A 26182-nucleotide genomic window follows, 5' to 3' on the forward strand; every position below is an offset into this window, starting at 1 on the left:
CATAAAACATTATTATTTATTTCACAGATCTCCAAAAATTATTGAAATTTCAAAATGTCACAAAAAGGTGTTGCACTCCTGACAATTTTAGTATCATTTTTGGGCATAACTTTTTTGTTAATTGAGATATCAACGAGATTTTTGGCAGGTATTTAGACACTATGAAAAGACATATGCTGAGACATAGAAATCTATTTTCATTGCCGGTATTTTTAGTGTGGGTTGAGAAATATGCATTTGGTCATTTTTTTAAATTCACCCTTAAGCCATAATCCAGAAAATTCAGAGTAGAAATGTGAGAAAGTCAGTATTGTCAATCCTTGCTCAGTAATGTGTGCAGGGTTTAACAAATTGAACACCCCTGTGCCCTGTTTACAAAAACAGATGTTTGACGTAATGTAAAGAAGAATGTTATTGTTGTCATTGAATTCTAATAATATTCATGTACGTTCAATTCATCTAACTGGTTTTATTTTTTGAATAAGCATAGAAATTTAAAATGTAAACAACGCAACTGTGTCCAGTCCCCTTTAAGGACCCTCTTCACACTGCACACTGATTTCAGGGTACTTTAGTGTAGTTAATTCAATCCACCAGTTGATATAAAATAAAATAATTTGCAAACTGCATTGTATTACATAATCTGAAATTAATTTAAGTATTCTAAACATTATACTAGACCATGATAGAGTAATTGAAAACGTTATTTGCATATATTTTTCCCATTTAAGTAAGCAAACACGTTTTTTTTTTACTTTATCAGTACTACGTTGTCTTTGCAGATTTTTCCTGGGTAAAAAGGCATGCACCCTAGGGTAAAATTGAACCGGTAAATTTTAATATGTACCCCTTTGCTCGATAGAATTTTCTCCAAAGAACATTTTTCGTCAGTGTATTGAGGGTCTTTAGATGTCAATTCTACTGGGGATATGTTAACAAATCCTACCACTAGCTTAGCTGTGTTACACATGTCAATATCCCACTTCTAGCTGTGTTACACATGGCGTCTGTACCCCACCTCTAGCTGTGTTACACATGTCAATATCCTACTTCTAGCTGTGTTACACATGGCGTCTGTAACCCACCTCTAGCTGTGTTACACATGTTGTATGTATCCCACCTCTACCTGTGTTTCACACGTTAATTGTCAGTATCCCACCTATAACTGTGTTACACACGTTGTCTGTATCCCACCTCTAGCTGTGTTACACACGTTGTCAGTATCCCACCTCTAGCTGTATTACACATGGTGTCTGTACCCCACCTCTAGCTGTGTACACATGGTGTCTGTACCCCACCTCTAGCTGTGTTACACACGTTGTCAGTATCCTACCTCTAGCTGTGTTACACATGGTGTCTGTACCCCACCTCTAGCTGTGTTACACATGGTGTATGTATCCCATCTCTAGTTGTGTTACACACGTTGTCAGTATCCCACCTCTAGCTGTGTTACACATGTTGTCTGTATCCCACCTCTAGTTGTGTTACACACGTTGTCAGTACCCCACCTCTAGCTGTGTTACACACGTTGTCTGTATCCCACCTCTACCTGTGTTACACACGTTGTCAGTATCCCACCTCTAGCTGTGTTACACATGGTGTCTGTACCCCACCTCTAGCTGTGTTACACACGTTGTCAGCCCACCTGTAGCCGTGCTACACACGTTGTTTGTATTGCTGGGTAGCCATCAACAAATCCCCTACTATTTATATCATACTTGTCAGTTTTACTGGGACCCCTCAACAAATCTTACCTCTAGCCGTGTTACACATGTTGTCATTATCATACAATATTCTCTGAGAAATATGGGAAGTCTTTAGCAATTTTTTAATACATCAAGTCCACATTCCAGGAAAAACATCGATATATCAAGTAAAACATTTAGTTTTTAAAAGAATAATTATGTAATACAACGAGAAGGAGGTAGAGATCCAGTAATAATGCAAATGTGAAAGAATATATCTGTAAGTTTTCATTTATTTATTTTTCATGTTATTGTAAACCTTCCTAATTCAATGCAAATTGAGAAAAAAAATAAATAGTGGAGGAAAAAATCGAGTATTAGATATTAATGTTTTAGCTCCATTATATTTTGAACTTTTAAAGAATTTAGCTTGCATCTAAGGGGGAAAATTAAAGTAAATAACTATTAAGTTAAAGGTATTTTACTCAGCTGATTGAAATACAAAGACATCATGTATATCATTTATGCTTGGTATGGAAATTCTCTCTCTCTCTCTTACATAAAGCCAATTAGCCAAAAATTGTACTTTCTCTGAAACAATTTCTTGACTGTGGTCATTTAAATGAAGCTCCTTATCATTTGAGTTTTGCAGTAGATTGCCATGGGCGGAGATGTTTCATTATCTGCCTTTCTTTGTAAGGTTTGAATTGTGTTTGGTTTTCCGAGGAGTTTTAGAAATATTGCCTTAGGTGACTCGTACTACGATTCAATGTTTCTCTATTGTTACTCTAATGATTCGCTGCCGAGACTGGTAGGCGATGTGCATGTTGTGTGATATAGTACTCGGTGGTTTAGTTATTCCTCGTTCTGTTCCAATCATTTAAGACAGAATCAACATTTTTAGGATTTCAAAGTCATTTTCAAAGTAAAATATGAAACCACTGCGTAATGTTATTTAATACATATATCACTTTATTTTCAAAATGAATAATTGAAAGGACAAGATAGGCTAAGACCCCTTTTTGGCCCTGGTTTGGCGTGTCTTTTAGAATGATGCAACAGTTTATTAAAAAAAACCTGTTGTCACCCCTACCACAAAATGAGTCTTGGTTCTAAGTTATGGGATAAACATAGGTCACAGGAAGGTCAGAAAATATGTCAATTTCCGAATTTTCTCATTTTTATGGAAATTTTCGTCGATTTTACCGTACATTTTGTTTCAGAAAACATAGAGCACAAGCTTGCCTATCTACGAAATTTATATATTTCATACACTAGTATCAGATGTATCTTATGTATAAGAATCTCAGATAGGCAAGCTTGTGCTCTATGTTTCCCTCCCGAAGTGAAAAGTATCTCAAATTTGACGAAATTCCACCAGAATTGAGGAAATTCGGGAAAATGTCCTACTTCTGCACCCTTTTGTGGCCTCCGTGTAAGCTTTGAATCAATATCAGTGCTGGTTTTAAAACAAGCATCATTTTAAGTTCTTAACTACAAACTATCACAATTTTAACTGTGTTCTGAATTTTGCATCAAATAAGGGGCCAGATTCGGCCCTTACCATACCTTGTCCTTTATTGCACCTGCTTAAGGTTTACGAAATCATTCTTTTAGTGAATTTCTTCGTAGTTGACATTGAATTTTAACATATCTGATATTTGCAAAACAGTTTGATCTGTTGATTTTCATGATTTAATCTTCATAAAAAAGTAAAGTTCCTCAAGTTTGTTCCACATTAACAGTTTATTATATTTATAAGAAAACACTGTATTATTATCTTAATTGAACATTTATTATTCAAGGTCCAGCTAGTCTACAATGTATGTATCATGATGTTTGCAATACTTTGCCAAAAATAGTTCTACTATAAAAAAAAATAGTTCTGGTATCTATGGAGTTGATGAAATATCAAATGTACATGTACTTTGTAGGCTTGCATTAGTAATGAAAAAGGTGAAGATACCGAATCGTGATTGTTCCCTAAATCAAAAGGAATCGTGAACAGGGCAATAACACGGACCCCTGGAAACAACAGAGGTGGGATCAGGTAACTAGGAGGAGTAAGCATGCCCTGTCAACCGGTCACACCTGCCGTGAGCCCTCTGTACTTATCACGTAAAAAAAAAGCAATCCGTAGTCAAAATTAGTGTAAAAACATAGGCCTAACAATTGGTATCAAACTTGCCAGTCAAATAAGACCCAACGAAAGGCTGTATTTACAAACAAGGTCATTATATCAATTATTGAATATGCAAAATGCTGACTTTAATCGAGATTGTTGAAAGCCCTGAAACATCAGCTTATAATATTTGTCTCGGTTAAAAATTTGATCTTACTCAGAACATGCTCTTGCACACCGAATCGGCTGGGAGACATTAAACAACATATGCAGGTAAAACTGGAAAATGCATGAACAGGGGAAGTTGATGATGGAAAAGTTGAAGTCATCAAGTTGTCATAAAGTTTTTAGCTGGCCATTATTGTCTATAGTTAGTAAAATACATCCAAATATGAAATAGAGGTGGCAGATTCTGTGATGTCTTTTTATTTTGAATTCACTGGGATATAGCGAGTCGACATATGAAAGAAAATAACTATGGGTAATTGATGAAACGTCATCATATTTAAATATTGCATTGAAGGCAACTGCAATAATTTTCTTCTTCTCTTGTTGAAGTTTTTGAATAAATCCTGTCTTATAAGAATATGAAACGGATTAGCTAACAAAGGAACACAATTAGAGTCCATCGAAATTATAAAGATTGTAAGAAGGCGTGGTGTTCGAGGACTACATACTAGTAGATGTTGTTAATGTTGAACGCCAGCACCTTATAAATATCAACTCCAGAGTTCTTGTGTTAAGAATCAGAATGATTTTTTTTTTCAAAGTTACTTTGTAAACGGCTAAACACAAAATGTGAAATTTTCCTAGTCTCTTTTTTATCTATTGAAGAAACAGGTGTCATGAGGTCCAAAACTCAGGTCTCCAATTACTTTGAGGAATGGCTATATAAAGCGTAATCAAGTCATGTTTTGGGACCATTGATTTTTTTCCAAAAGTTCTTTGTAGTTTTTGAGAAACCACACTTAAACCACTTCTGGAAAAACTATAATAATAGCACATAGCGACTAAAGTTGTCTCCTTCGCAGCAGTTGATATTTTTTAAAAGAGGAGTAAAGAAAGGGCTTTGTGAAACTTACTGGATTTTGTTTGTAAGAATTTTTATGAGGTTTTTGAACGAATTTGAAAATTCACTTATGTTACTAATGTTGAGCGAAATGTTAAAAATATTTAAACTGAGACATGATTTTGAAGAATTTCATCCTTTGAAAGGGAACCTGTGAGAATACGTTGCATTACTAGCCAAGTTCTTCTAAAATGCAGTTGTAATAATGAGCCCTTAAAAGACTATATAAGGCTTTATCAGCTGGAATCATAGCATATTGTTCATGTAGTCTTTCTAATACTTAAATAACTTCCAGTTTACTTGAAACGGAAGGATAGATAGTTCGTATTTTGCCTTTAAATTATCTAATACGATTCTTCAATGTATTTCCAAAAGCCTTTATCCATTCTGAAAAAATCGAGGTCTTCCCCTTCATATTTTGCCCATTGTCTGGCATGTACAACAGAAATCATGATATAAAGGAAGTTCTGTTGCCACTTGAAAAGTTGGGGCTCCCTGAATTTTCGATATTTCAGGTTGTCGTTTTCAACTTTATTTACATCACGAGTAATTATGTTTCACGCAGGATTATAGTTGAAAGAGGAGGAAAAACAAGAACACTTAGGTGGCTTTTGCTTTACATGGTCAATATCTAGGCACTTTTAAATTGTAATCTCAACTTGGAGGAAAACGTTACTTTTTGTCGCATGTTTTAGTCAGCTCTGTTGATGACATTTCTATGATTATATGCTGTCCATGTTAATTTGTATGCCTCCGTTATCGAAGATTCGGGGGCATATAGTTATTGGCCTGTCCGTCCGCCTGTCTCTGTCTTTAACCTTGCCCATAACTTTTGAATGGTTTGTGCCAGGGCTTTTATATTTCACATGTATCCTTGTGACAAGACATTTTCTTTGGGTACCAACATTTTTTTAACTCTTGGCCTTGACCTTGGAATTTTACCTACGTTTGAAAAACTTAAACCTTTGGCCCAGAGCTGCCATACGAGGGCATCAGTGTTTCACAAACAAACCTTATTCAAAGTGTTGCATGTTTGTTAATAGTATTTTTACTATATGGTTAGATTGACATACGTCATGTCATCATTGTTATTAACTAAACTAACATTTGAAAGGAATATACTTGGGTTAACAAGACATAAAAACATAAAACTGACGTAAAACAGAATTTTATTCATCAATAGTATTTATATCAACAAATTTCTTTTTACAAAATTTTACAGTTAACAACAGTTATAGAATAGAAATTTGATAGATATCACATTTTGAATTAACAACAGTATTCATCTGTTTTTCTAAAAAGGATGTGATAGAGAGATGACTGCTTAATTGATTTTTTAAATTAAAACGAGTACAATTAGATATTAACAATTACTTATATAAATAACAAAATATATCCTTTCATATAAAACATTTTTCGTTAAGATAAGTTTATCACTCTTCAAAACTCCTAAAGTAAAAAAAAGGGGGAGGGGATTCGAAGACACATGTATTTACAAAACATTATTAAGATCACTTTTCATTCATCCTTACTCTAGAAACATTCACAACTGGCTTTATAATGTTTTTTCCTAACTATTGAGATCATTTTCACAAAAATACCTGTATGTAATAAGAAATAAATAAGAGATATTATAATTAATAATGTTTGGCTTTGGTGTTTTTATGCAAGAATTTTGAGATATATAACACGTTTCATGCTCTCAATCAAAATACATGTAATGTATACTTATGATGATATACTTCAATCGGAATTGCTTATGGTTATGATATAATATCAGAATATTAACAAAAGTACATTTTTTAGTTTCAGAGACACACATGTATATTGAAAGTCAGTGAAACACTGTACGGGAAATCTATTTTAATTTATCAGCAATGTTTTTTTCTGCGTGTTGTTCAGCAAAATATATTCATTTCTGCTTTGCAAAACTGTGTTCCATAAAAAGCCAATTTGTGTATTAAGGTAAAAAAAAAAAAGAAAGATTTTTAGTTGATTGTTATCTAGCTATAAAGTACGAGACAGTGCTGTATTTTGAAATATTATACTTTCATGTAAATAACTTGAATTTCATTCGACGAGAAACACTTATTAAAAAAACACTGTTGCCCCCGAATGATGAAACCACGCCCTTCAGCGCGATAGAACTTAGCAACAGTCAACATTGCTTGACGACGGGTAATATTTAAAAAAAAGTGACTGCGCGGAATCTATGCGCGCGCGCTTCACCTTTCTTGGTATTTCTATAAAACATTCCTTATAAAATAATAAATACTGCATGTAGTTGAGGTAAGATTGAAAAATATTTTCTTGGGGTGAAAATTTTCAATGTTACCCTCAACTACATGCAGCATTTTTATAATGTTAAAAGCTAATTTATTTTGCTTTCCTTGATCTCACTTTTAAGTTACACACAAAAAAAAAAACGAATCCGAAAAAGCAACAAACACCCAGAAACGTCTTTACCAAACATTCACAGGCTGTCAGAATATGAAACACAAACCACAGCATATGGACAAGTCTGTCTAGGATTACCATATATAGAAGAGGCTGATTTACAACCTTCTCCATCTGTCTATGTTACATAATAACACGTACAGGTGCACGGTTCATCACACTACAGTCGTAATTTTGTAAGCATTTTCAATTCACAGCTGACATATCATATGTTATTTAAGGAAAAAGGATCAAACGAAAAATATCACTTCCAAATGTATAAAAATTAAAGTTAGACTGAAGATTACTTAGTTTCATCTCAGTCTAAGTAAGACTTCCTTTTTTCATTCACGAGATAAATAGCTCATTCACAGAATAATAACAATATGCCCACTGATTTCCTCGGTTTTAATATCCTGTTAGTGCTTCCTATTGGTTTTATAATTTTGGCCGACATTTTTCTTGCTCTTTGGTGAGTGTGTATGAGTGTGTGAATGTGTGTTATGTTTGTAGTTTGCTGGTTTTGATGATTTGGTGCCAGTAGTCTGTGGGACGATGTGGATGTTCCATAATGTCGTACCAGTGGTCTAATTGTTCCCCGTGGCTGTGCCAACCAAATTCTACCTATAAATTAGTAAAAAAAAAAAATCAAACTCTCAGAATAATAAAAAAAAATGAAAAAAAGATCTTCACCATCTCTTAACAAGTTAAACCGAGTTGACAAGTTTATTCCGATCTCTTTAATAAATGAGCAGGTTGCATTGATAAATACCAACACTGCTTTATTTTTTTTTTTAGTCCAAGTTTTGAAAATAAAATGTCTTTGTAACATTTCATACGCCGTAATGTTTGCTAGGATAGGACAATATTGTACTAATTTATCAATCAACTTCACAGCCAATGCTGATAAAAAAAGATGTACAAGGTAGACATGTTCATATACCAATTATTAGCGACTTCTATGACCACATGTATCTACATATATATATATATCAATATTACTTGGGAATACCTGTCCAATTTCCTGGACACCCATCATCATATCCTTGTGAAAAACACGAAACAAGAAAACATGACCAAGAAGTTTAGGGTTTTCTCTGTTAATTTCAAACACAGCCTGGTGGTTCCACATGGGGTCCTGAGTATTTTGGCGGGTTTTTGTGGTGCCCTTTGCTTCTCTAACTCCGTTGACATACATTTCTATCTTTACATACGGATCTACAAAACAAAAATTTTGATTTCATAGTTCCAAGGTTGAAATACAATGCTGATTTAGATAGCTTTATGATACAATAAATTGACTTACTGACAGCACCAAGTATTGAAACACGAGGGATGTTCCTTGCTTCTAAAATGTTGAAAACCATTTTACCAGCAACTGGCTGATAACAGCCTGATATCCTTATATCACCTTGATGAAGCTGAAGTAAAAAAAATTGGTTAATCATAAAGCAAAGCACTGCAAAAATCATAGAAAATACTTATATCAAGTATTCCTTCTTTTCTAGTGAATTAAGGGTTTTATGTACAAAAATGACAATAAAAATGTCGTAGGTATACATACACGTTTTAATCCTATATTCCTGTTTATTCTTGAATTAAATCAACTTGGTATCTTTTTCCTTATACTTACCCTGCAAACAGTTTGTGGCATGATAGTGAGGTCCACTAATCCGTTTTCTAAAGTTTCTATTGCCCTAAGAGATATTGACGCCACGCCCACTAAGTGACGTCTGGTCACGTGATGTGAGGAATAGACTTGGAATTCAAGAACGGTTTCATCGTTAATATCGCTTGGTAGAACATCATTTATTATGAACTTCTCCAAAAAAGCAGGATTCTGTAATTGATAAAAAATACTTTTTTTCTATTCCAGAAATTAAATTAACTGAATATTTAACCACATCTGTTTGATGTGCTGTTGTAGTACATGTGTAATGTTGTCATATTTTCTACAGATACTTACCTTTGTTTTTGGAATTGTTTTTGTTCTATATTTGAAAGATTTTCCTGGAACAAGGAATGCTTTCACATAGGGATTTAACTCTGTATCGTTTGGTATACCCTCTATTCTAAGCCGTCTGGCCTGGTAAACACAAATTGAATTATTATTTATCATATTTGCCAAATCTTAAAAAAAAATTATAAACTTTATATATGTTGTACAAAATGTAATCTGCAATATTTAATTCTTGTATTTGAAAAAAGTAGCAGTCTCTCTGCAATGTTTGTGCCTTAAGTCTGTATCATATGACGTGCTTTTTTAACTTATGAGTAAAAAAATCGTGACATGTATAGTTGTATACTGACCTCAATGATGATAACAGTTAAGGAAGTTCTGTCCTCTGAATACTGAAACTGGATCTTTAGTTTTCCTGTAGGCTGCAGTGGAGCCGCCAATCGGGGAACCACCATTTCCTCCAAGTTCAAGTCGTGCATGACAACAGGTTTGTCTGGTAGCCCAATCCCACTCGGTCTCTGTTAGCAAATGGAGGCAAAATATGATGGATTGCTTTTACAAAATACAAAATACGCAATAGAAGACTTTAAAAGAGTATACCTATAGAGTTCACTAATCAATACCGTATTTATCTAAAATATTTCTTGATCCTTGAATGATGTCCAAGTTGATTTGAGTTAAATAAATCTTAAACATACATGATACATACATGTACATATATCATTGCTAAATTACGTAGTATTTTTCTCATTGCAAACAAAAGCTTCTCAAAACGCGTGACTTGGCATAATGTACGTTGTTTCTGATTAGAATTGTTTTAATTCTTGGCAACAAATACATGAAATATTGAAGCAAAAACGCCGCTCTCCGTCTTCTGCCAGAGTGAATACAATTCAATAATCAGAAATATCAAATCTTGTATGAAAAACTTCAAACGCTGTCTTCTGCTTGAGATTTCTTTGTATAATGACGGTTGTTAATCAATAATTATTCATGACAAGTGAAAGCATGAGGAGAATAAGTTGAAGTATATCACATCACTGCAAAACATTACTCTTAGAGAGTGTGAAGACTAAGGTTTCCTGAAGAAAAAGATCTTACCCAGTGTCACTGGGTTTCTGTTTTTAAAACAACAACTCAGCGGATTACAGTTATTGAAAAGAGTACGTTACTGTGAAATACTTGATATTTTTGTACATCTAAAATCTTCTACTTATCAAACCAAACTACAGTAGGGTGATATGACAAAGATTGGGATGGTTTTATCTTAAAACATAAGAAAATTCCATGTCTACTTTAAGGTCTGACGACACACACCTCGAATATTTGTTTTCAAACCAAAAATAATTATAATCTTCTGATTTTTAAGCTGTTTTCAAAATGTTTCAAAAAATATACACACAAAATTGTGATATCAGCGATTCAAGTGATTTTCAGTAGAAAAATATAGGAAATGACATCCTGTGCAATCTTGCACAAATGTCCAGTAAAGCACCTCAATTTTTTGTGAAACTTCTAAAAGTAGCAATACTTCAATCACAAATTCTTAGGAAAATTATATATTATTGAGGAGCATGTTGTCTGACCTTAATTCCTCTTATAATTATGTCAGATCTACTGAATTATATAGAAAAAAAAAACGCCATTAGAGCAAGGATCGTTCAAATAATCCACTTTGAGGAATCTGAATAAATTTGATTCCTCAAATATTCTTAATTGACATTAGATTAAATATTGAGAAATAAACATTAATGAAGAATATATTAATGCTCTAATTTCAAAGAATTTTTCAGAAAAATTGAGCATTTCAAATTAATGAAAATATTAAGGGAACCTATGTGTATTTTATATACAGATTTAATCCATAGTTGAAACATACATTGAATTTTGGCTTCTTTCGTTGATAATGGTGACCGACGGTGGCTATATTGTGGTCTAGAGCCAAGGAGGACAAAGTTATCCGTCTGCCGTCTGTGCGACCTCGTCCTAAAACACAAAGAAGGTACACCATCATTTAATGGCAATAATTCCTAGATTTAATAGTATTATACGAGTATTACCAATCGACAAACACATAAAATTTCCCTGCATACGGGTCGAACATGCTTACAATAAATGAGCAATGAGAAAGTACGGCTTTCTTTGATGACGCACTTCCGGTAAAAGAACTCCCAACACTTGGAATTTGATATCAGCAAAAAAATTGTGGAGATTATGTATGGGATATTACAGAAGAAAATGATTATTAGATTTTTCACAGAATTTTTAGATGAACCTTGAACTCTTTTTTTGTTCACATGGCCTAGCACCAAAAAACTTAAATATTAATATTATAGATATATCGTGTTTATTGTAAGACATATTGGTTTTGTTTTGATTCTTGGTATGGAGTTGACGTAAATACATTAGATTACAACTGTAGCAATATCAAAGCTCAGAATATCAGAGCGGCGAGAATCTAGATATCAGATTAAACGAAAAAAGCTGATCGTGTAACGTTTATTTTTGTTACTCTACTAGTTTTTAGGTTACCAGTACTGTACAATCCAGTTTATGCAAATGATAAGCCTTTAAATGCCTTTTAATCTCATGATATATTGATTTTCAACTAACTTACCCTTGCAAAATTACGATTTCAAATTTACACAGGGTATATTATAGGACAATGATTTATCATAAATTTCAATGATGTTTAACGTTAATCACTTAATCTTGAAGAAATATACGGTTTCAAACCTTCAGGCAGAAACACGTGCGTGGGTCGAATTTCCGCCAAGGAGTGACTCCTTCTATACAACATCTTCTTTTCAGCTGGAGTCACTGTTTTGCCGATATTTTCTTCCAGACTAGATCTTCGAGGTTCCTGTGTCTGCATAACTGATCGGTAATCTTCCTCCAAGATTTCACAATCTGAAAAATCTGCCCAGTATTTGGAAAATTCAATTTGTAGCTACTGCATTTTTCTGCATATAAATGCATGTCACCAGAAAAAAGACTATCATGACATTAAGTAAACTTCTCAGTATGGTGGAGAAACAAAATTAATTTAAATGTAAACAGGAAACAACGTACCAGCAAGAATGTCGTCTGTAATATCACCAATTCTACTGGCATCTGAACTCTTTCTGCTGCTTTTACTACTTCCGGATCCTCTTCGGGACGGACACTCAGAAGATAACAGAGACGTTCTTCTGCTACAAATGCTACTTCCGGATCCTCTCCGATCAACATCAGAAGCTGCAGAAGTTCTTCTGCTACTTATACTACTTCCGGAACCTCTTCTATCGTCCATAGATGCAAGGGAAGAAGCACAAGAAGTCCTTCTGCTACTTCCGCTTTCACCTGATGATCTCCGAAAATAATCTGAAGCGTAAGAAGTTCTACGACTTCCATAATCCACATATATCCGTGGAACAACAAATGTTGTTTGTTCCGACTGGCGCCTGCGCATTGCAGGCATCACTAGCGTCCTCGTGTCACTCGGTTTTTCTTTTTCCTTTTGAATTTTGTCTGTGGAAGAAGAAATAGAATTTTGGAGATTATTTGAATTAGAATTAACAGGTTCATTATCCCTGAATGGAAGATACGTGGAGATCTTAGAAACCACTTCACCCATTCTTAGTTAATTATGCTAGTACAGTTAAATGTCAAAGCATTATTTTCTTGTGACTCGGTAAGATAAAATGATTTATAATCCTGTTATTGACATATTTCAACGCACAAGCATATTCTAATAAGATAATTTACGGATCCTGACCGATCATACCGCCGTGACGCTTTTCATATCTACAAAAAACAAGCAGTCCATTATTGAAAAGTCCTGCGACGACGAAGACGACTGTTACAGTTACAGCGGCACTGTTCAATGTCTGCGATTCCTGCAATTGTCTTTCAAGAAACGCACCGTTTTCCGCTAATCAAACAGAAAAATTTGATCTGGGAGTTTGTGTGAACTTCTACACAAGGTCATTTCGTGGCATCCGGGCGATAAAACATCTTAATCTTTAGAATTATCCCAAACTATGGAATGACAATAATTTTTATCACGACCTCACGACGCTACCGCACGTCAAGTGTCCGTATACCGGATTAACTGCCACAGGAACGCGCAATCAAAGAGACAGATGCTCAGAGCTCTTTTGTCTTTGAATCTTGAAATGGCGAATAATTCCTAATGAAGCTTTATCGCAATAAATATAATTAACGTGCTGACAAGCAAAACATTGAGCCAGAGCGATTAGCCTTGGGTTAGGAAAAGGTCTTAAACCACGTGGTCGGTGATTATATTTCAACAGAAAAATAATTCGCAACCGAAGATTTCCAATTATATGTTAGCTTTGATACTCCGGACTTCATCATTTTTAATTTACCTGCTACAGACTGCCACAAACCATTTATTGATCTGTGTTTTGTCGTATATATTATGACTCAAGTTCAAATCATGGCCCTTTTATACATGCGCTTCGTAAATATTCCGAAAGGATCAAAGATCTGGTGCAATTAAGTTTTCAATGAAGCATTCAATGTCTTCTTACATGAAATAAGATGTCTTGTGAAATTAAATATAAAAATATAATTTGTTTAGATATTTTAAAAAGAATCAGCTGTGGTACAAATTTCATTATGCCTTCAATCCCCCCACCCCACCCCAAGAAAAAAAACAAAGCGCAAATGAGAAGGATACATAGTTATTTCCCCCCGTTACATTCAAGATATGAAAAAACGAAAGACCCATTAGGTAACTAAATTTGAATTCTACCTTTTTTCTTTATAAACGTCTTATATACAATAATATTCCTCTGTAATGCAATCGAGATTTCACAATGCTTAAACTATTCGAGAAACAGCTTTTTAAACATTGCAATAAAATTGCTAAACTTGTTCTCTATTGTTTAATGGACTTTTGAGCAGGAATACTGTTCGTTATCTCCATACATTTCATTTTGTTAAATGATTATTGTTTACAAATTGTGCATTATAAATCACTCAAGTAGGCATACAAATTAAATTGCATCTATTTTTACTCCCCAAAAAATCAGATGAAGGTTTTAATAATGGCCAATGGAAGCCCACTGACGAATAAAGAGGGGGATATGGGGGCGCATCCCCCCTCCCCCCAATTTCCAAAAATTAGGTTGCGCATGTGTAAATATATAGGGAAAAACTGTCGTTTTTTGAAATGCGCATTTCAAAATACGTTATAATAGATAAATTTATAAAATACAAGATTTGGCATTATTGCAAAAGCAGCATAGGTAGATTTAACTTTTCAATCAATCAATATCACGGGAGATTGTTTTCTCATCTGTTTCCACAATACAGACCTGCCATCAGTTTCTTTATACCAACGAATTCTTGAGACATTTTCGTCCAAAAGATGTCACCGCTTTGCTTGTATCAGAAACGTTTTTATTTTGCTTGTTACGCTCGGACCATACAATGTAATATGAGGTACATGAACATATTTACATATATCATACAAAATACAAGGTCGAGTAAGGAAGAGTGGGTTAATAATCAATAGAATACAATTTTACTGAAAACAGGAAAATATTTTCTTAACAAATAAAGACATTTTTTTAGTGAATCAATATTCGTGGTAGACATAAGAATTTCAAATTTATGACTATTTACAACGCCTTCGTGAACCTCGGCAAGTGAAGAATGAGTTTGTTTACAGGTAAAAATGGCGATCGTGGATCGGCAAGAATTAAATGCGCTTTTTCTTCCGTGGGTGCTGAATTTCTTAGGAAAATAAAGTGTATGGCACGTCAAATGTTGCAATATTCGGTCCTTTCCATTTGTATCGTATAACTTTCCATTTGTTTTTTATATCTTCCTATTTGTATTATATAATGTTCCATATGTATTCTATAATTTTCCTTGCGTATTGCATAATTTTTCATTTGTAATGTATGTTTTCCATTTGTACTGAATACTTTTCAATTTGTATTCTATGATTTTACATTTGTATGGTATATTTTCTGTTTGTATTATATATTAAAATTTCCATATTGTTTAATTTATAAAGATGAAATAGATGAGGATAACGAACAGTGATCGATCAAAAAAAAAAAAACAAAAACAAACAAACAAACAAAACAAAAACAACAACCAACCAACAAACAAAAACAATACAAGTCTGTGAACAGGGCATAAAACACAGACCCTCTGAAAATTGCAGAGGTGGGATCAGGTGCGCAGAAGAAGTAACAGATGTTACCGAATACAAATGGAATTCACATATTGGAATATTATAGAATACAAAAAGTATATTATACAATACAAAGAACGAATAACGAACACAGATAGACATGATAAAATACAAATAAAAATATACAATACAAATGGAAATTATAGAATAAAAAGAAAGCTAAAGATTACAAATAAAAATATACAATACAAATGAAAAATTATAGAATACAAATAAGAAATGATACAATACAAATACATGTAAATATAATACAATATAAATAAAATGTAAAAGGTAAAAATAACGAACAGTGATCGAACTAAAAATAAAATCCACAAACAATACAAATATGTGAAGATGGCATAAAACACGGACCCCTGGAAATTTCAGAGGAGGGATCAGGTGCCTAGGAGGAGTAAGCATCCCCTGTTGACCGGTCACACCCGCCGTGTGCCCTTTGTATTGATCAGGTAGATGGAACAATCCGAAGTCAATCCTGTACAAAAACAAAGGCCTAACAATTGGTATGAAACAAGTCAGCCAAATAACCTATCATTGGGTGGTATAACCATACAATGATAGGCTATTTTTTGCTAACAAGGTCATTATAACGACCATAAACTTTACGAAATATTAACTTTAAACGAGGCTGTTGAAATCCCTCTAACATCAGCTTATCAGTGAGTAGTCTGCCTCGCTTTAAAAATTGATGGTACTCAGAGCAAGCCCCTGAGTAGCGAATAAGCTGGGAAACATAAATACCATAAGCAGGTGATAGTGGAATATTACTACATAAATAAGGAAAGTTGACGATGGAGAAGCAAAAGTCATCTCGTTTGTCATACAATTAAGTCGTTAATTAACCTTTATCGTCTATAGTCAGTAAAACATCTAAATATGAAACCGATGTGGTAGACTCTTTTATTTCAAATAGTGTCTTTTATTTCAAGTTCACTAGGATCTGTATCGAGTCGACGTACGAATGAAAATAACTATCGTTAATTGATAAAACATCGTCGATACAATACAAATAAAAATTATACAATACACTTGAAAATTGTGAACTATACAATGCAAACTGAGTATCATAGAATACGAGTATAAGTGGAAAAGATCGAAAATTGCAACATTTGACATGTCATATAGAGATAACATCATTTTCCTTCTGCAGCTAGTTGTAAACATTTATTTCAGAAGGCAATTTAGTTTGAAAAATGTTTTTTTAAACATATATATATATATCATAATTCAGACGAAAATTAATATTGAATGTCCGACTAAAATGACACTCGTTATTATTAAAAAAAATTTCATAAGACAGTTTCACATAGTTTAATGAAATTTAAAGATACTGAAATAATTGAAGTGACTGTACTTTTTCCCCTGTCTTCGACATTTGTGCAATTAAGTCAATCTGACTCAGAAATCATGTATTACTTTTTTGGCTAATATTTAATAAAAAAAAAAAAAGTTATTTGCAAATCTATGATTATAACAAAAACGAGAAGAAAGGCATTGAGACGAAGGCATTGAGAGACGATTCGTAGTAATACTGCGCATGCTGTTTTGACATTGCTATATAAAAAACATATTCATTGTATGCATACATGGTAGAAAAACATTCAAAATTTAACTAAAGAGAACAAAGATATTATTCAAACGGGTATAAATTCATCGACGAAATTTGATGTGTTTAATCTTTCTATGATTTTAATCGTTAAATTCAAAATTAGATTATTCCTGAAATTTATTTGCGTTCCTTAGAAGAACAATTAGGAAAAAGAGAAAAAAAAATGAAAAAAAAATACATGACTATAAATTTTGAAGTGGATTGTTTTAATTAACGTACAAAAGAGTGATTACTGATCAATATTTTTTTTTTGCTTAGGTTAGAACCCTAATTCCGCGCAGTAACGTGGAGGATGATAAATTGCTAAGAACCACGAGATTATGTGCTTAGCCATACAAGATGCTTTAGATTAAGTTGTCACAGAAGTAGTGTAAAATGTTAGAAAAGTAAATCTGCTGTCAATTTCATATAATAGTGTCAGTGGCCAGGGATCTCTGTTTTCTGATTTGATAACGGTTGCCATGACAAATTCGAATCCCGAAATCACCATTAGCTGTAAACAGTTTAAGGGAGGGTGTTATTGTCGTAAAATCAATGTCGTTTTTCTCTGGATATGACAATCCTCACATCAGATGAACATTCATTCTGCTAAAAGGTTAAATATCAGTAATGTTCAAAGTGTTGGCTTCGCGTGGAGAAGCCTTTTAATTGGGATAATTGTCGTCACAATGCATGGTCTAAAAATGTTGCCTTTGCCTCCGACCGTTTGGCGACAACGGTTTACGCACCAGAGGTGTGCTTTCGGTCCTTCTGTGTGATGTCCTTTTGAAACGTAAAGACTTCAAGCTGTGGTTAGCTTTTTGACATTTGTAAACATTGTAAATGGGAAATATGCGCCAATATTAATCATTATATAAAAAGAATGTATTGAATGTTTGCGTGCACTCAACCTAACTTTATCTTAGGTTGTAAAAAAAGAGAATGACATGGTTAAAAAATGTTGGCAAACACAGTAAAGAATATTTTTAGAAACACTGGAAAACCTGACCTATCTGTAAGGGCCCTACGCAATCCGCTGAAGCGTGTATTGTTAAGTTCGATCCGGATAATGAAATAATGAAAAAAAAAAGCTGACAACATTAAGGTAAAAAAAAAAGTAATTCTTTATGGAACAACAATCGAAATTTCTAAATTTAAGGAAATCATAACATAATATTTACAGTCAATAGTTATAGCTAATACAAAGTATCATTATATACTGTATTAAAATAAATAAGGTAATTATAAAAATCTCATATTTCACTAACAATTGGTATAAAACATGTCAGTCAAATTACGACCCAATGATAATGTCGTATTTGCAAACAAGGTCATTATATCGAACAAAAAATTTCGAAAATGCTGACTTTAAAAGAGGTTGTTGAAATCCCTGTATCATAAAACTTATATGTCAGTAGACTGACTCGGTTTAAAAATTGATCGTATTCAGAGCATGCTCTTGCGTCTCAAATAAGTTCGGAGAAATAAATACCGTATGCAGGTGATAGTGGAATATTACTACATAAATAAAGTTGGCGATGGAAAAAGCTGAATCATCACGTTTGTCATAAAGTTTATTTGTAATATATCTGTGTTCATTATCTGTGGTCGTTATTTTAGATGTATTTCTGTGATTATTATTTTACAAAGATTTCTGTGGTCATCACCTGCGATATACATGTTTTATTTTGGGTTGGGAGACATAAACCCCGTATGTAGGTGATAGTTGAATATTACTACATAAATAAAGGCATTTGGAGTTGGGAAATCTGAACCATCTCGTTTGTCATACAGTTTAGATGTTAGTTGGCCGTTATCGTCTTTAGTCAGTAAAACATCCAAATACACATAAAATACACACAAATACACACACACACACAAAACGATACGTTATCTACATAATAAACAATAAATGAGACAAGCACTGACGACCAAAAGAGGGAAAATATATGTTCATTATAGTATTTGCATTTTTGTTTTGTTTTGTATTATTTTTGTTTGTTTGTTTAAAAAAAAAAACAGGTGCTTTACATAATGGTGAATTGATAAACAGGACTATGCCTCTTCTCTCTACATCTGTGGCACGTTTTCTGTTATCAAAATAGACACAAAAGTGACAATTTAAAGTTTATGTAACAACTACATCACCACTCACATAAACTGAAAAGGTTAACCATTCATCTAAATTAAGAAATGACTATATAGAACCATTATTCTGATTCATTAGTAAAAGTGATCTTTCACAGTAAAATGTAACTGATGATCATATTACACTTTTCTTCTAATTTGATGACTTTTGAAGAATTTTTTTTGACCCCAGCCTCCTTAAGCAAACGACAAGACAGTTCCTCATGTTTGAAAATGGACATATGAAATTATGTATCTATTCTAGGATTTAATCAAATTATTGTAACATTACTGCTGTTCTACTCAATTATATGTCTGGAAAAATAATTAATAAGGTTTTTTTTTGGTTTCTCAAAGGTATTTTCTTTCCCCAAGGACATACATAGAGGTCAATAATTTCCTCTAAGCTCTTTCTATAGCAACCTTTGGTTTTCATTTCAGAGACAAAATGAATTTACAAATGAAATACACGTATCATCACATGTAGAAATTAAATCCTTAACTAATTATTTAATTTGCTGAAACATTCACAAAAATAGCGAATAGCTCTCTACAATATACACGTGAGTTGACTTACAATTTAAAAAAAAAGAGAATATTTTTTTTCGTCGAGACAAACTCCACAAAATAGCAAGAAGTAAATGAGCCGCAATGCTCACCTAAGTTACCTTGGCACTGTTGCTCTTCCTTAGAAGTTTTGAAATCCCCCTTTTAATTCTAATGAAAACTTTTGATACTTTATTGTGGCTCAAACCAAGCAATATGAGGTTATGGTTTAACCAAAATTGAATCCTCGCCATATTAGCTGCCTCTATATCATTATGACTAATATAAATGACATTGCTGTTCCGGAATATGTGACTAATATAAATGACATTGCTGTTCCGGAATATGTGACTAATATAAATGACATTGCTGTTCCGGAATATGTGACTAATATAAAATGGCATTGCTGTTCCGAAATATATGACTAATATAAATGGCATTGCTGTTCCGGAATATATGACTAATATAAATGGCATTGCTGTTCCGGAATATATGACTAATATAAATGGCATTGCTGTTCCGAAATATATGACTAATATAAATGACATTGCTGTTCCGGAATATATGACTAATATAAATGACATTGCTGTTCCGGGAAAAAGAATTCCTCTATACATGCATTATGTAAAATTTAATCTTGATTTTATTTCCCACCTTACTCCAAGGTCCATGATTTAAAAATTAAAAAAATGCAACCACAGTGACACAATATATGTCTGCATCACTGAAAAAATTATTTCTTGATTTCCTTTATATTCATATGTAAAACTGTTATCCCTTATTGTAGCCCCATGCTACCCCCAGGGACCATGATTTGAACAAATTTGAATCTGCACTATCTGAAGATGCTTGCATATTAATATGACTAATCATGGCCCTGTTCTTAACAAGAAGATTTTCAAAGAGATTTTTTCCTTTATGAACATGTAAAAGTTTAATCCCCTACTGTGGTCCCACCCTAATCACAGTGGCCATGATTTTAACAAACTTGAATCTTTATTATGTCAGGAAGCTTTCATACAAGTTTCATTTTATCTGGTTCACTGGTTTTCGAGGGAGATTTTTTTAAAACATTAATCCTATTCTAGCCTTTTCTTGATTATATCCCCTTTCAAGAGGGCGTGGCCTTCATTTGAACAAATTTGAGTCCCCTTCACTCAACGATATTGGATGAAATAGGTCCAATTGTTCTGATGAAGAATTAACAGACAGGTGGAAAGGTAGACGGACGGACAACGGACAAATTTCGCCAAAACATTTGAATGGTTGGTGCTAGGGCTTTCAAATTTCACATGTGTATTTCTAGTGAGAAGGCCTTCCTTGGGCACCATTAATTTTGACCATTTGAACTTGATCTTAATGTTTGACCTACTTTTAAAAAACTCTATCCTTTTCCATATTTCTATGGTTGCTGTTAGGACTTTCATTTTTCACAGATATATTCCTCGATACACGACCTTACTTTGGGTACCAACATATTTGAATTGCTTTTGAGAAAGTTTAACCTTCGCTATAAGTTGCCATACGAGGACATCAGTGTTTCACAAGCACATCCTGTTTTCAATATGTTGATGTATAATGCATCAGAAAAGGGTGAGTTACATCAAGGTTTACGTGAGGTTTTACTCAGTGAAGCGATTCTCCCACCTGAAATTTAGTCGTCCACTGGATAGTTTGTACATGTCGCTGACGGCAAATGTAATGACGTAAGCATCACCTCTTGGTCGAAAGTAACACTTAATACACAGATGAAACACGATTGTACAGAATTATTAATACAAGTATATGTGCTTTAGCTACTGGAAACAAATAGTGCCTTGTTGTAGTTAAAAAAAAACCCCGGAAATCCTTGATGCTGAATAAAGGGGAAATATTTCAATTGTCCGCGTGTATCTCACTTATAGCTTTTCCATGTTAAAACATGGGTACTTCTTGGTATGTAAATGTTAAACACTAGTGTTTCTGAATGAGAGAATACCAGATTCTATCGTTTTTGTGCACTACCGACGCAATTGCAAGTGGCATGATTTAGTTAGCATTAGTTACGTAAATTTACAAGCGTCACAGAATGAAAAAGGACATCAATTATTTAGGATTTGTTATCAAGGCATTTCTTTGAAAAAGTAAGGGGACATTAATTAACAAGCGCTGTGCAAAGTTTCAGCTTTAGAAAATGGCTCATGTATGAGCTTTGAATTTACTCTTGTAACATATATTTCACCCGCAAAACAATAATACATTTAGCATTACTTACTATATATAGATCTGAGTATTTTCTTTGTCTGTTTGTCCCAGTAAGTTCTAGTTCTGATGGAGGGAAATTTCCAGCAGCAGAAACATAGAAGTCCCACGCCAAACAGCACGAGACTTACAATGGCGATCAACATGGCGGCCAACTCTAAGGGCGCCACTGAAACAGATGAAACTTCATTTAGATAACAAAGAGTGATAGTCAGATGTGTCATAAATCTTGTACTTTATATGACAATACCTATAACATATTCAGTGGGTATTTATTTGATATTCCATTGATATTATCCTACATATGTATATTATCGTCAAATGAATACTTTGAATAATTGTTTGTTGGAGTTGCATTATTATTAAATTTCATAATAAAACAATCTGATATCCAATTAACTGTAACTTAATTGTTCAAAAATGCTTTCATTATACATGATGTTTAGCAAAATATTACTAAATGCCTCTCGCTATTAAAAATGTCAAGAGAAAATTAACTGTTTATAGACGGGGTCGCGTAAGGCCTCTACCGGAAGCCGCCGAGGTACTGTCTGAATTTAAGCTACTCTAAAGAAAAAGAGTGCTCTGATCGAAGGACACAACAAATCAAGCCAAAAAGTGATGCAAGGTTTTCTTCTAAACAGTTGAAAAAAAAATTGTTTCAATCGGACCATGGTATAAGGTCCAAACATTTTCATTTGATAATTTGTTACATTGTTAGATTTCAAAGAAGATGGGTGAACAAGGCGTTCAGAATGCCTATAGCTTCAGATATTAAAAAAATTATATTCAATTTGTGAATTAAGTATTTAAAGTAAAATTCTCATTATTGAAATTCATGAAATTATGATCAACAAAACTTTTCTGAGAAAAAAAGATCTCGGAAAAAATTATTCTTTTATTAAAAAAATAAAATGGTATTCGTGGGATTCGAACCCCCTTACAATAAAAATCCGAGGTATCATACTGCTTTGAGACTAACACGCTAACCACTACGCTACACAGCTCCTGATAAATAGTGGTATTTAAATCATGTTTGTGATATGACCCTTGACTTAATGGACTTCAAGTATTTCTCGGAAAGATGCGAATGCTTTGTCATAAAAGTGTACTTTTAAGGTATAGTGGGTCTTTGCTCCATGTTTTTGTAAACTAAAAAATGAATATTTTTATGCAAACTTTTAGGATTAACTTTCAAAAAAATGGAGCGAAGACCCACTCATATCGAAAAATTTTGTTAAAGTATGAGAAAATGATGCTTTTTGTCCTCTTTCGTGTGTGTATGCTATTTCGTAGGCAAATAATTTCAGTCTTTGTGAGATTTTTGTAAATTGTAGAGATTTTACATAAAGTATACTTTAATGTTAGTTGAAATATCAAAGAAAATTTCGATATAATTGAGATTTTATTTTTCACTTCATGTTTGTCGCACTATAGGCACTTCGCCCGCCTTGTTCACCCATCTTCTTTCATTTTAAGGTCAAATTTTCATAAATTTTTTTTTATGTTATTGTCATAACATATGAGAATCCACAAGATATTATTACGATTAAATATATTAATTTGTTCCGTGCTTCAGTGCTGTATCAGTACTTTGGTTATCTTTATGCGTCGATGTTAATATTGACTAATGTTTTCTTTTATTTTCTTTAATATCAAAATATTCCTCCACAAAGAAGTTTAAATTGTTAGAAATAAGAAATTCTGGTAAATAATTTATTTAATACTGAATTATACCAAAAACAAGATTTCTAGCTTTTCTTTTTTCTTTCTTTCTTTTTCTTTTCTTTTTTTCCTTTTTGTTGTTGTTTTCGGAAATATTAAAAATAAAATAGGTAAAATTCAATTAACCTTGACAGAGTCCAAGGTCGATGACAGATAATATTTAGTCTGGATTTGTAATGTGGAAGCACTTGATAGTACAAAAAGTATGACTAATGCATTTGGTAAGACAATCTTTGATCACACATACACACACACGGAGAGAGAGAGAGAATATACGTACTTTTTTGTTTCCACTCTATGTCACCTGAAAGAATGATTAAGCTTTCGTTAGAGTTGCCATTCTTTTATCTCTGTGAAAACGTCTCTCAATTATTGATTCATATACATACATGTATACATTGTGTAACATAGAAAACGAAACATACAACATATCCCTTGACTTGATTCAACATCTAGAAAGTCATGCAGGTAAATATTCCAACGGCCTAAAGAGAGATCGATATAGGCATCCTACGGACATTCATTTTATACTACAAAATATCAACTCCTTCCCGCAAACTTTTTCATTTACACCACTGAGGTACAGTTCACATACGGGATATTTTTTTGAAAATAAAATTTGCATTTATTCTCCTCTGCCTTCAATTTCAGAGGAGATTATGTTCTAATTTGAATTTTTACTTGCTAGTTTTGTATATTCGTTTTTGTAAGTTTTTGTATAAAAGATACATATACATACATATACATGCATGTATAAAATGGGTTCTCGCTGGTGTTGTGATAAATTGTTAGAATTTGAAGAACGCTACCAAGATGCAGAATTGTAACGGATAGTGGTAACTTATTCCTGATTGATTTCATCTTTGAAACACCATCTCCAATGGAAAAAATAAAAAATCAGAATGCATTTCCAGAGACAGTCGATATACTGTCGTAACACATTACATGTATCTCAAAATAATGACCGACGGAAAATGGTTTGAAACCATCAGCAGAATCAGTAAAATTTGAATTTATTAATCTTTATTTAAAAATATTATTTACCCAAAGACTACGTCATAGAGATTTTAAAAACTCTTCTTAGAATAATTTAAAATAAATTCTATCTTACCCCTTTTTAAAGAAGTTAGTTCCAGATTAATGTGCGATGTTTCAGATCTGCTGACATTTACATTTTGACATAAGAAAACTTATGAATGACTCCTGTACTAAAGTGGCAGAATGTTTTTCCATTAAATCGTCTAAATATTGATTCCTCACTCCGCCTGTATTTGTGGATTTTGCACACTAGACAAGTCCTTGGAGTCAAAGAAAAAGTGTCACCTAATATTATGTTCCAGAAGAAATGAAGTCTATGTGTCTCCGTTGAATAGTGTTTCAATGACATATTCGATCTTAAAACATTAAAGTCTGGCATTCTTCATTCATTATTTTTCTCTTTTTGACATTGGCAGGTTTGTTTCATTCCAGACAGATTACTTTTTGCAAAAATCACAATGCTACTAGATATTAAAAACAGAATAAAACACACTCATGCCCCGAGGTGCCTTAATTCTTTAACATCGTAAGATACTAGTATTTTCTTCACTTTAAAAGCTTTCACCTCAAAAACTATATCGTAGTCATTACCTATTTTAATGATGCAAGAATATCACTACTTTTCCAAGTCATGACAAAACTCCAATGTTTTCTGTTAAACTGATGCATAATTAGATTTTCCTTGTATAGAACTATTGAAATTTTTACACTGATTTCTACTGTTCCAAATTTTCAACCACAGATTGTTCTATCAACATTTTTTTCACAATTCTTTAAAACCTAACTTTTAGAGTTGACGGAATCTTCATACAGAGCCAGGGACAGTCCTTTTATACATAATGCGAAATGAATTTTGCTTTCCTTCCAAAACAAACTTGACCATAATTCATTTTATATTAAATAATGAAGAGAAGAGAGTATAGTAATTTGTTAGAACAGGTGACAGTGTGCTGGGAAGGGTGCCAATACGCTACGATACCTCTTTTAACAGCCTGAGTGGGCAACTCTAGGGAAAGTGATCACCAGAAGTAAACAACTAATATATCTGACTATTATTACGTCATCTTCTGCCGAGCTATTCCCAGACGTAATGCCGATTTGTATAGTATAATGATCTTTGTAGAAAATGACATTGACGAAGCCTGGCAATGTACACAAACATTCGACTTATGTTCAACCTTACATCATTTTGAGTTAAAATTCTGAAGTTGGTGTATTGTTCCATGAAATCGAGCTTTTTTCAATGTAGGAATCGTGATTCAAAATTGAAGCTTATTTCCATATGATCACCCAAAGTCAGTCCATTCATATCGACTTGAATTTTCAGGACACCCTGCTCAAAACTGAATTATCATCGATATATATATATATTGCAAGACAACTCAAGCTTGGAGGAAAACCCCTGTACATACCGGGTTTTACACGAAAGTG

General features: G+C 33.2%; 1 protein-coding gene across 1 annotated transcript in view; it reads right to left on the reverse strand.

The window, feature by feature from the left end:
• Positions 1-7314: 7314 nt before the first annotated feature.
• The window catches only part of LOC133182440 (uncharacterized), a 75678-nt gene continuing 56810 nt past the window's right edge, over positions 7315-26182 (reverse strand). The window contains exons 2-11 of the mRNA XM_061317290.1: positions 22002-22157; positions 12345-12782; positions 12009-12191; positions 11152-11258; positions 9623-9790; positions 9279-9398; positions 8946-9152; positions 8619-8733; positions 8325-8530; positions 7315-7936 (exon numbers count right to left, since the gene is read on the reverse strand). Coding sequence (XP_061173274.1) covers positions 7814-7936; positions 8325-8530; positions 8619-8733; positions 8946-9152; positions 9279-9398; positions 9623-9790; positions 11152-11258; positions 12009-12191; positions 12345-12782; positions 22002-22157 — 1823 coding nt within the window. The 3' untranslated portion in view covers positions 7315-7813. The remainder of the gene's footprint in view (positions 7937-8324; positions 8531-8618; positions 8734-8945; positions 9153-9278; positions 9399-9622; positions 9791-11151; positions 11259-12008; positions 12192-12344; positions 12783-22001; positions 22158-26182) is intronic.

Source organism: Saccostrea echinata, unplaced genomic scaffold (genome assembly GCF_033153115.1).
Source record: "Saccostrea echinata isolate AGI-Se365-2 ecotype Australia unplaced genomic scaffold, CSIRO_AGI_Sech_v1 ptg000009l, whole genome shotgun sequence".
NCBI classification, from domain to species: Eukaryota; Metazoa; Mollusca; class Bivalvia; order Ostreida; family Ostreidae; genus Saccostrea; species Saccostrea echinata.